At 39.3% G+C, this 12,486-nt stretch overlaps 1 protein-coding gene across 1 annotated transcript; it reads left to right on the top strand.

The window, feature by feature from the left end:
* The first annotated feature begins 886 nt into the window (after window positions 1-886).
* LOC124214316 (uncharacterized) lies at window positions 887-4,234 on the top strand. The gene has a single exon (XM_046616569.1). The coding sequence runs from the start codon at window positions 887-889 to the stop codon at window positions 4,232-4,234; it is 3,348 nt and encodes a 1,115-aa protein (XP_046472525.1).
* The last annotated feature ends 8,252 nt before the right edge of the window (window positions 4,235-12,486 follow it).

Here is a 12,486-nt window from a genome sequence, read left to right as displayed (position 1 = left end):
CGAAGTGAGAGAGAGAGAGAGAGAAAGTGCTCCGAAAAGTTCAAGTGCATCATTTCCTTCGTTAACCTAATCTACATAAAAAAAAAAAAATATAACTTTTAAGCTACGACTCACTCATGTCTAGCTTCTGCAAATCAAGTGTAAACTGAAAAATCATAAAAATAAGTTGCATCTGTGAAGTGTGCAAAAGTGCCAAAAATCCATTTAACTCGTATCTGCAAAAACCGTTACGAGTAGTACGACTCCATCTTGAATCATCTCAAACCGACGCCGTAACGTCATCATCAAGTCGCCGGCCGTCGAGACTTCCGCTTGGAGCAAGACCCGAAGCGCCGTCTAGGCTGCTCCCAGTCCACCATCTTGGGCGCCGAGAGAGTCGCGGTGGCCACCGAGCAGCGCAACGGCGGAGCCACCAACAAAGAGCGGAAGCCGGAGCTCCGCAGCCGCGAGCTGCGACCTGACATCAGCTCCACTTTTCTGCTCTTCGTCAGTACCGGCATCGCTTTTTCCCGCCGAGGCGTAGCTCGCCGCACTTCAACAACGGCAGCAGCTACCGTGGCGCAGAGCAGTTCTCAAGCAGACGCTCCTGCTGGAGCAGGCGGCGCCCCGCAGAACATCAAGCGAGCGATCTCTTCGGAGCAGACATCGCAGCGCGGCGCACCAAGCGCTCGCTGCCTTCCGGAGTCCACTGACGTCGTCGCGCGGCGCAGCGAGCTCCAAAACCCTCATCGGCTGCCGTGGACAGCTTGACGCAGCACAGGCGCTCACTTCACACGGAGACAAACACCTCCGTTTCACTTAAAATGCTACAAGAGGTTACGTACACAAGCACTGCTTGACTACGTCAAGCAACATAACCTCACATTCAGTTCTTACTACAATCAAGATGACTCCAGAGGAAGCAAGCACTCTTCTAGCAGATCAAGCTACCTTGTACAAAACCATTGGGGCTTCACACACCATCATCAAGGATACAACAGCATCAGCCTTATTCAACGAGCATCAATGGGAAGTTCGCCTCGATCTACTGGAGAAAAATTGGAAAATGTTTTCGGACAATGATCTTATTCTACAGAGAGCTGCAACCAGCAACAAGGAGTTGGACTATTTTGCAAAAGGGGTTTCGGATGAAGCTTTGAGCTGGTACATTGACACGAAGGCTTTTATGTTGGGAAAAATCAAGGAGTTCACAAAACCTCCTGCATCTACGGTTACACAACCTACGGTTACTGCACCTCAGGCTACGCTACAGCAAAGTGTGGTTCAAACCTCATATGAAGCAATTAAACTACCAACTTTCAACGGAGTTCAGAAAGAATGGCAAACTTACAAGGAGCAATTCACTGCATTAGTGATCAACGAAGCAAGCATGGCTCCAGTTATCAAACTTCAACGATTGATGAATTCCTTAGGAGATGAAGCAAGACGTACGATACAAACCATCAGCGTGATCGGAGACAACTTTACAACGGCATGGGAAACGCTGTGCCAAAAATTTGATAATCCACCTCTACAATTCCGCCTGCAAATGGAAACTCTAGTCAACATGCCTTCATCCAGCAAGGAATCAGCTGCACACCTTAGCGGATTGCTAAGTACAGTTTCAGAAAGCATCATCAGCTTCACCGCTCTAGGTAGATTAGTCAAACAATGGGACGATGTGATTATATTCTTCATCACTACCAAGATTTCTGAACGCACTCGATTGGATTGGGTCAAGTATATTTCTACGGAAAAGCTTGGCAATTTCCCTACATTCAAACAGTTAGAAACTTTCCTGAAGGAGCGGATTCGTTCTTTGGAGTTGGCTCACTCAAGTCTCGAGAAAGCTCCAGCTAAGCCGCCAAATACGAACAACATCGATACATCGAAGCAACGGCCGTATAAACAACATGGAAAACCTTCATCAACGGTATCGTATTTTAATAATTCAACAAAAAGGGGTAAGCAAAATAGACCTCCTGCTATCTGTTCGTATTGTCAAGGTCCACATTTTCTAACGTATTGCTCAGTATTTCTCGCACTTTCGTGCTCAGACAAGTTACAGTTTATTGAGGAAAACAACTTGTGTTCTAACTGTTTAAATTCACATCCAATAGAAAAGTGCTGGGTCAAAGGTAGATGCCGCAAATGTGGCAACAAGCATCATTCACAACTTCATGAAGTTTATTCAACCATGGAGAAGGATAACTCACGCCCAAATAAAAGTACTCAACCGCCTGCCAAGGACGGACATGCTGGTAATTCTTCGGATCAATCGTCGACTTACTGCACCATGGGGCATGTGGACCAATGCATGCCCTCACCTGCTTCAGCATTTGTGAGGAGAAAAGGATTTTTAGCTACAGGCATCCTCACCTTCCGGTCACCTCAAGGCCATCGAATGGAAGTTCGAGCACTTCTGGATACATGCTCAGAAGACTGCTTTTTCAGCGAGCACATGGTGCAGACTTTGTCACTTCATCGTCAACAAACTTCAGTCGTTTGCTACGGCGTTGGCGACCAAACAACCTCTGTGGCTGATGCTCTTGCTACAGCTTACTTATACTCTGATCCGTTTCCAGACTTTTCATTGGCTGTTACCGGGCTGATACTCAAAAAGGTGGCTGGCACCACTCCAAATCAGCACATCTCCACGGCAACGTGGCATCATCTCAAGGGTTTGAAACTGGCCGACCCTGCCTTCAATGTTCCTGGTCGTGTCGATTGCATCCTCAACACCGAAGTCTTCGCTGCGATCTTACGCAATCGCATCAAGAAAGGCCTACCGACCCAGCCTGCAGCTCTGGAAACAATCTTCGGATGGGTCGTCATCGGAGCTGAACAAGCTTTTTCGAAGGCCAGCTCACGCACCAAGGTTCTGCGCACTGTGACCGCAAGTGCAGAGGCATCAGAGCTTTCGCAAGCTCTCACAAAATTCTGGGAACTAGAAGAAGTTCCTCCTGCTGTTCATCTTTCACCAGACGAGGAGGCCTGCTACGACCACTTCAAGAAGACGCATACGAGGAACGAACAAGGTCGTTTCGTTCTTCGGCTTCCATTCAAGGAGGCTCCGACCTTGCCTGACTCCAAGGCAGTAGCAGAAACTTGTCTCAATCGTCAGATTCGACGCTTCAAAAAGAACCAACAGGTGGGAGAAGCATACTCAACTTTCATGCAGGAATACTCTGATTTAAGACACATGGAGGTAGTTCCAGAGGATGAGGCAACAAATCCAATTTCCGGTTATATTCCACATCATTGTGTTTTTAAGCTCTCGAAAATTCGAGTTGTGTTTAATGGATCACAACGTTATTCTAATGGTAGATCATTAAATTCCTACTTACATATTGGGCCAAAATTACAAGAGGATGTCCTCATTATTATTCTGCGATGGTCATTTTTTCCAATTGTATTCACTTGCGATGTAGTTAAAATGTTTCGTCAATTTTTAGTGCATCCAGAGGATCGAGACTATCAAAGGATAGTTTGGCGTCCATCATTCAACGATGATCTCAAAATTTATCGACTCAACACCGTCACATATGGCGAAGGCTGCGCCCCTTTTCAAGCCAACGCTTGCATGCTCCAGCTTGCTGACGACGGAGAGTCTCAATACCCCAAAGCTGCTGAAGCCTTACGTCAAAATAGGTACGCCGATGACTTTTACATTGGAGAAGACACTGTAGAAGGTGCCTGTGAATCACGTAAGCAATTGGTTCAATTACTTTCTTCTGCTGGCATGGAAGTCGGTAAGTGGGCTTCCAACCGCGTCAAAGTTCTGCGAAGTGTAAAGTCTCCTGAGCCAAACCTTGCTATTAACGTTCTTCAGGAGCAAGAAGTCGTATCGACTCTTGGGCTCAGGTGGCTACCTTCTGAAGATGCTTTTAATTTTAAAGTTTCAACTTCTTCTTTGCCAAAAGTCATCACAAAACGATTTCTTCTCTCGGAAATTTCTAAATTATTCGATCCAATTGGCTACTTAAGTCCTGTAGTTACGAGAGGAAAAATCTTACTTCAAAATCTTTGGCTTAAAAAACTTGGATGGGACGATCCTGTTCCTCCCGAAATTCAGGAAGCCTGGACAATCTGTCACAGAGAACTGTTGGATTTAGAGAAAATAAAAATTCCAAGATGGCTTGGAGCTAATTCATTTTCGGGGTGGGACCTACACTGCTTCTGCGATGCATCTAAATGTGCTTACGCAGCTGCTATTTATGTCGTCACACCATCAGGGCAGACGTTTCCCAGGTAACAATTTAATCTTTTGACATGAATGTGACGTCTTTATTGTGATGATCCTGATACGTTCAACTGTAAACGTAATCTTTACGTAATGAAAGTAGAACTAACATATCGGAAACGTAAACTCCATATAACGACAATCCATCACAGCCACACCAGCGTGTTACGTAAAGTATATGCTATGGTGTATATGCGATAATACTTTCCATAGAAATGATGTAAGACATACGGACCGTTTGTACATAACGTATATGGAACAGTGTAACATTTACTTTACATATTTGAGGAATCAAGTGTGACGTAACTAACATAACGTACGCAAGCTGTAACCGCAATCTGCCGCATCTACGTTACAGCGTATCTTTGATTGTACCATCCCTTGAAAGAGACAGCACGGATACATAACTTATGTGCGCATAAGCGCAACGTACTCGTATACCGAGATCTACGGCTCCTATGTTTCTGCGTATCTGCTACTGCGCCATCTCTGAAAGTGGAAACATAACCTCGAACATATAACCTGCAAGTTCTTATAAGTGAAGCATAATATTATGCAGACGCGTCGTGTGTTTTATTTGTGACTTCAATATTAATTACTAATAAATATAATATCAGGTAATTCGTTACTATAAATATAATATCAGATAATTGGTTTATATTTTTCTTATTCAAGCCGAGTCGTCGGTTTAATCGACTCTGTTGAGTGAGTGAATTTGTATGAAAACCACGAAAAAAATTAAGGAATCGAAAATCTGGATATTATGCTAATGCGGTTGATGAGCATTTCAATGCATTCGATCATTTTCACATGATATTATCGGAAGATGCCCAAGATTGGAAAGGAGATTACTATTCTGTCTACAAGGCAGCGAAGACGATTAATTTTGAAAGAAGCTAAGAAATTGAAAAAAGTGCTAAAAAAAGTAAGCTCAAAAACTAATAGTGAAAAATGTGAGCATAATTTGAATGACAATAGCTCAGAAAATACAGATCCTAATGTTGAAGCATCAGAGGCAGGGTATTCAGAATATAATTTTCTCGAGACAGAACAAAGCAGTCCAGCTAGAGACGAAGACTTCAATGGTGAGCCTGATACTAGCGGTAGCAGTAGTTATTTCACAAAGAATACTGAAGATTGTGAACAGCATAGAAACAAAAATAATTCTGATATCTATACGGAAATTCAGAATTGGGCTATTGAATCATCAATAAGTCAAAACCATCTGAGCAATTTGTTGAAAATTTTGAAGAAATATGGACATGATTTGCCATCTGACGCAAGGACTTTTATGCAAACACCAAAAAATATAAAAACTACCAGTATGTCACCGGGTAACTATTATCATTTTGGTTTGGCCAATGCTTTAACTAAATCTGTTTTGAAGTATTATGCGCCTAAAGATTTTCCATCAGTAATCAAATTCAATATTAATGTGGATGGTCTACCTTTAACGAAAAGCTCTGGAAGCCAGTTTTGGCCAATTTTAACGGCTATTGAAGCACCTTTTCATACTCAGCCTTGCGTCGTTGGCATATACCATGGCAATGAGAAACCTCTGGATTGTAACGACTTCTTGAAATATTTTGTCGAGGATGCTTTGAAGGTTTGTGAGTCGGGTATACAAATAGAAGGCCACAAAATATCATGTGAACTGAACGTCTTCATATGCGATGCACCTGCGAAAGCCTACATCACTGGTACCAAAGGACATAACGCATACTTTGGATGTAGCAAATGTACGCAAGAGGGTAAATTTAAGGCAAATCGTGTGACATATCCTGAAGTTGATGCTACTTTGAGAACAGATGAATCATTCAGATTGAAAGTCAACGAAGAATATCACAAGAAGCGATCCATTCTCGAAGACTTGAAGATAGGAATGGTGAGCCAGTTCCCACTGGATTATATGCATCTCTTATGCCTTGGTATCATGAAAAAGCTGCTTCAATTCTGGGTAAAAGGAAGAAAAAATGTGCGGATGACCAGTGCACAATTGAAGGCGGCCTCCGATTACTTGATGTCGTTAGCCGCAACATTATCTAAAGAATTTGCAAGAAAGCCGAGACCGTTAGAGCAAGTCGATCGATATAAGGCAACGGAGCTAAGACAACTCTTACTCTATACTGGACCGATAATATTTAAAGAACATTTAGATAAAGATAAATATTATCACTTTCTTAGCCTCAGTGTCGCTGTACGAATTTTATCCAGCGAAAAATATTCTACGACACTGATAGACTACGCACGGAGCTTATTGATATATTTTGTATCAAATTATTCACGGTTGTACGGTGCAGAACATATTTCTCACAATGTTCACAACTTAATCCATATTTGTGACGATGTACAATTACTCGGCCCTCTCGAAAAGTACAGTGCTTTTAAATATGAAAATTTTATGCAAAAAATTAAGAAAAAAGTTAAAACATCGAACAAACCCTTACAACAATTTATCAACAGGGTCCACGAAGAAAATGAACTGAAAATAAATCCTGCACAAAGAGAGTATCCGATTATAAAATTTGCCAGCACCGGAGAAGACAGTGAGGGTAGACGATTTATAAAGTCAGTAGAGTATGAAAACTTCTTCTTGGGTACAAAAAAAAGTGATTACTGTGTTCTTTTACGCAATGAAAACATTATAGCCGTCAACCGTATTTTCCTCAGAAAGAACAAAATATTTTTGTACGGAAAAAAATATCGGGATTCGAAATTATTCTTCGATAAGCCCTGCGACTCTTCGGAAGTCGGTATTAATGTAGTAGATGAGGAACGTTACGAATTCGTTGTGATTGAGGCCAGACACATTGAACACAAGTGTTTGAAAATGCCCATAAACGAGCGAGATAGTGTCGTATTTCCGATGGTTCACGAGATTTGAATTTCCGACGCGTAATTAAACAAGCAGTTCACCTATGCGAGCCTACCCTGCGCGCGCAGGCTCCTATACGTACGCACACGTTGTAACGCTCTTACAAGCCGAGCTTCAACAAGTCTCACACGTGCGTGTACGGATCTCACCACGCGGTTTGCAAGGTACGTACCGAACCGATAATCCTTTATTTCTCTGTTTTGTTTCAAATTTTCACATTTAATCAGCTTACAGCTAAAATCGACTCAATTTAGTTCTGGATCTAGGTTACCACTTATGGTATTTGCTACCTACTTACGTTTCTATAACCTATACATTTTTGCAACTCGTGTGCAACCGATAATAAATTCGTCTCGTATATATTACGCATTCCCCGCAGATTCAAATAGACAGTAATTGATCCCAAATGGAAGAAATTCCTGATCAATATTAAATTTGGTAAATGTATGTAGGTACTTTACCGTAAGAGAAAAAATCGCACTATTCTCGAAATGCACGTGCGATATATTATATGCAAATGATATATTGTTAGCGCGATTGGAGAGATGAAAATCTGTGGTTTCGATTTTCTTAATTTTACAGAAGAAGATATTTCGAAAAATCCCTTGGTTTTCATTAAAATTCAATGATCATAACCCGGCGACTATTCTTCAAGTTTTCAATATAAATAATGGAAGTAATTGAGTACATTGTTCGATGAAACTTATTGTTGAGATCCATTAAGATTTACAATAGATAGCAATAGAGCATCTAATTGAGGTAGGGAGGTTATGATAGAATGAATTAGATATCCAATTAATGTTTCTACTACATGACTCGACGTCTTCCTCAGAAATTCAGAATTTTATATTTTGATATCTCTCTATCTAATAATTGACAAATATAAAGTTTTTAGTCCTCAAAGGAAACTATCGACCATGTTTTAGCGATGTCGATTGCATAACTTGGGTCTTTCGTTTCCACCCTGCTTGATCTCAAGTGATGAAATTCGTTGTTAATAATATATTGTTCTATACTTTTGTTATCTAGTGAATTCATTTACTGACAATGACTCTGACTGGGCCATACGCTGTCGTTACGTTTCTCGACGAAGATGATTTTAGTGATGAAGACGATGATATAACGTCCGAAGTTCCAAGTACATGGCTCACTGCTACCAAAACTGAGTGTTGGTGGCCGAAAACGGCAGACGTAAAATCATACATAACAAAACGAAAGCCCCCTGTAAAAGACAGTAGAAAGTGGACACTCTGCCATGTTAAATTTGAAGGCTATTACGGTAAATAATTGTATAAACTGCATGTAATAGGCCCCCTTGCTTTTGTGAACTCAATTGAAAATGAAGTGATCGTCTAAAGCTCCGTGATATACTGTAGAATGCTTCGTGTTTATGCCAAAAAAAACTATGCAATTTAAAGTACTTGAATGTCATTGAGCGTTTGAAAAAATCTTCCAATCATGATAATTTAGCAGATCGTAATATGATTCATTTATTCGATTAATAGCGTAATGTAACAAGCTAGGTAGACATAATTGAATATTTACAATTCTCATATTTACAGAAAATTTGGAGAAAGCTCGGTCTGCGGCTGCAACTAAAAAATCTGAAAGTGAGAGTAGCTCAAGTCAAAGTCAAGGTGATAAACCATATCTTAGAAAAAGGAAACAGCTGCTTCCTCGCGTAAGGGAAGAATCTACCGATAGGGAAGATTCGCCTGACAGTGAACATCCCACAACAACCTCGATGCCAGAGCCACCGAAACTTGATAAAAAGAAGAATATGAAACCTTCCGTTACAAATCGATCCACTGATATACTTGATCAGACAGATATTCAAAAAAAAAAATCATCCCCTGATATACCTAATCAGACAGATATCCCAAAGTCATCAAAACGAAGCCAAATAAAGAATAGTAATCCACTATCAGACTCTCAGACAATAATAGACATTGAGCATTTACCCATTGATTTAAACTCGACTAATACAAATACTATTAGTATCCCCCCGGCACGAGCGAAACATATCGTAGGGAAAGATACCAACCTATCGTCAACACCTCATGCATTTGAGTCTTGGCCCATCGATATTGTAGTAGATGATTTTGACATAAATGCGGATAATGGAACTGCAGGTACATATATGGATAGTATTTTTTTATACAAGTTCCTAAAGGTGGCATGTGTGCATGAGTGGTCTATGATTTGGATTTAGTAGTGTAGAATAACCCTAATGAATGATAATGGGGTACCATCCAATTTTTTATTTGGTTGATAAGCGTATTTTTTTTATCTACAGACTTTCCAAGCAGTACAAAAAGACGCGGTGATCCTTCCCTAAATGCTAGTGCTTTACACCCTTCTGCTCATCAGGGTCTAGAAGGGCACTCAATATTATTTGACGGTAGTCTCCCTGACTTATGTAATAGTACGTATATGAGAAATTGCGACATACGCAATGCAAATTTTCTTGGATCAAAATAATATTCATGGTTCACAATGGAAGTACATGGGCTCGAGTACAATACGATTATTTTGCTTTCAGATTCTCAGGAAAAGACAAGATTACTCATAGAGGGTAAACTTGATTTGTTTTTAAAAAATTTTAGAGTGACCAAGTCCTGCTTGAATTTTGTATTCAGTTTCGATTACGTATTTGTGTTTGTACAGAAAAATTCTCGGCATTAACCACACTATTGGCTGAGATGTTGGTCACTCAACAATTAGTGGATCGACGTTTAGCTGAGATTGAAAAGAAAGTGGGTCAACATGGAACTGTAGGTCACGGAAAAGATTTTAAAAAGGTTACAGACGATCTTCCATTCAAAAACACTGCTGATATACAAGCGTTTGAAAACAAATTGGCTGATGCAGATTTTTGCAGTACTTTTGTGAGTGATTCATGATGTATTTTTACAAGGGAATTAGCAAGTAGACCTGCTCATTCAATTTTGGACAGAATTGTTTCTTTTCGTATTCTGAAACATTAACAGACGGTTGAATCAACTGAAAATCAAAAATGCCTCCAATCATTCTTAGATTATGGTAATAAATGTATTGTAAAAAATTCAACTCTGATGAGAGTGTGTGTGTAGGAAATTTTTCTGAAGAAGTACGGCTGGGAATCTTAATCACTTTTATTGTATCATGGGAAATTCATAGCAAGAGTATTACGATTTGTCTTTTTCTAGTCATTCAAAGATTCAAAAGCCGACTATTTTGGCAAAATTTCAAGCGAGTTTCTCTCAAAATATCCTTTCGAAGCAACGACCGTTGAATATGTTCCTATGAGAATTGATCAGTCATGTACAGGCATTTTTTTACAAAATATTTGATACATAAACTTTCCAAATGAAAATAATTATCTTTATGGTAATATTGTTACTCTCAGGTAAAGTATGTTGGACAAATTGGCGGGAACAGTGCCAAAGAAAATACTTTGAGAATATTGCGACAAGTATTCACTAACGACTTCGCTAAAGACGCTTCATGGTGCGGTCTGAGGGCCAATTTTCAACTTTCAAATTTGAAAGTCACAGCAGCCATCAAAGGTTAGTGTGATTATTAAAGCTACATTCACAGAACAGTGAGTAGGCATCAATACGACACTAACTTGTATTTAACTCTACAGATGGAGTGAGACTGTCATACACCTGTACAGATAAAGAATTTGAAGATACGGTGTCAGAATGGTTCCGCCAAGCTAAACAGCGGTTCAAGAGAGAGAATACAAAAAAGAACGGACCTCAACCACATCCTGCAGCTAATAATTAGTACAGATGATAACGCGCTAAACCATGACAGTTTCCATAAGATGCCCCAAACAGATTTATGGAGTACATAAGAAGGAGATGCAGGTCTCATTTCCCCATTATCTTGCCTCGTCTTCGTACCTTTCTAAATATCTAACGTTTACTTTGGTAGTCTATACCAAACAATTAAAGACCTGGAAAGTACAAAGTACAAAGATTTATTTTATAGTTTATTCGTGTTCAACGTTGAGAAAATTTTTTACTTAGATTATTAAGATTAAAAAAGACAAATTTGATTGATGAAATATTATATAAAATGAGCTACGTGCTCATATTGTTATAGATACACGTACAGTGTGGTCACAATAGAAATATTATACGTAGTATTTGGACATTTTTTTTCACTATTTAAACTTCTTCTATTTCTTTCACTCTATTCAATATCGACGATTACGTTAATTGTGAGAGTTTTTCTGGCCTTATCAAAACAAACACATCGTCCAGTTACGAGATTGTGATAATTTAACCAATAGAATAACAGAGGAAAGCACTGAAGTGTTCGTGCCTTGAAATAGTTTCAATACTATGCCCATCAATGAAGTATAATAAATTAGTAGATGACTAAATAAGTTTGAAGAAGAAAAGTATACATACACTCGACCGCTTCTAACAGCAAGACCCTAACTCACAAGCTCCGCTTGTAAAGACTTATCTCAGGCACTCTATATAGTCCGATTACAGAGATCGCTATACTCGGAGCTCCTGAGGTCTTTATAACCGGAGCTCGCGAGTTAGGGACTTGCTGTTAGGAGCGGTCAACATGTACTTCAAAGTTCACTTAGTAATGATCTACTATACACAAAGGTATGGCTTCTCTACTTCGCTACTTTCTTAATTTTTTGAACATTAATGCTTATTATTCACTTTGTTTGATGAAACGTTTTTTTTTCTCCTCCATGTACTATATTTCGAAACATATTTCATATCTTTCATAATATTAATATATATACTTAATCAAATAAAGGCCTAAATAATAAAATATAATATTAAGATAAACTATTTCTGTGATGTGGATTAGGTAATACAAGAATCAAACATTCAATAAGACTGTAAAATGAAATTGTTCCTAATATCCAATTAAGCTTTTGAATTTATGTTTGTGTGTTAAATAGATATATACGTATGAGAATTAGTACAAATGTACGATAAGATCTTTGTATGCTCTATTTATGAGCAAGTCAATAAGTAATATATAATATAATAAACGAGAATACTATATCTCACAGAACAATAGTTATATACTTGATACATTTATGGATAATTGATCGTGATGTATCTGATACCTACCATCATTTCCTGAAACACCTTAGCGACATGGAGGCCATGTAACTCCGATTTCAAGCGGTGCATGATTGCTATGTAGCCTTAACGTAACATTGTGACGTCTCTGTTCTGCCAAATTCACGCTTCAGCAACGTAACTAGCATGTAGCCATTCAACACGATCGTGACGAAACTCTAGCATGATATGTGGCGGACATTTTAGAGTGCCTGGACCATTACATTCACGTTTCATACAACATACCTGTGATATTCACGGAACTAAGTGTAACATAATTTATATGTGTTTGTTACGAAACT

This window comes from Neodiprion pinetum, chromosome 3 (genome assembly GCF_021155775.2).
Source record: "Neodiprion pinetum isolate iyNeoPine1 chromosome 3, iyNeoPine1.2, whole genome shotgun sequence".
Lineage (NCBI taxonomy): Eukaryota > Metazoa > Arthropoda > Insecta > Hymenoptera > Diprionidae > Neodiprion > Neodiprion pinetum.
Note: the sequence above shows the minus strand (reverse complement) of the source record. Positions and strands in the feature narration are given on the sequence as shown.

Coding starts and splice junctions, on each gene's coding strand:
- LOC124214316 (XM_046616569.1), top strand. CDS start 887: ATGACTCCAGAGGAAGCAAGCACTCTTCTAGCAGATCAAGCTACCTTG.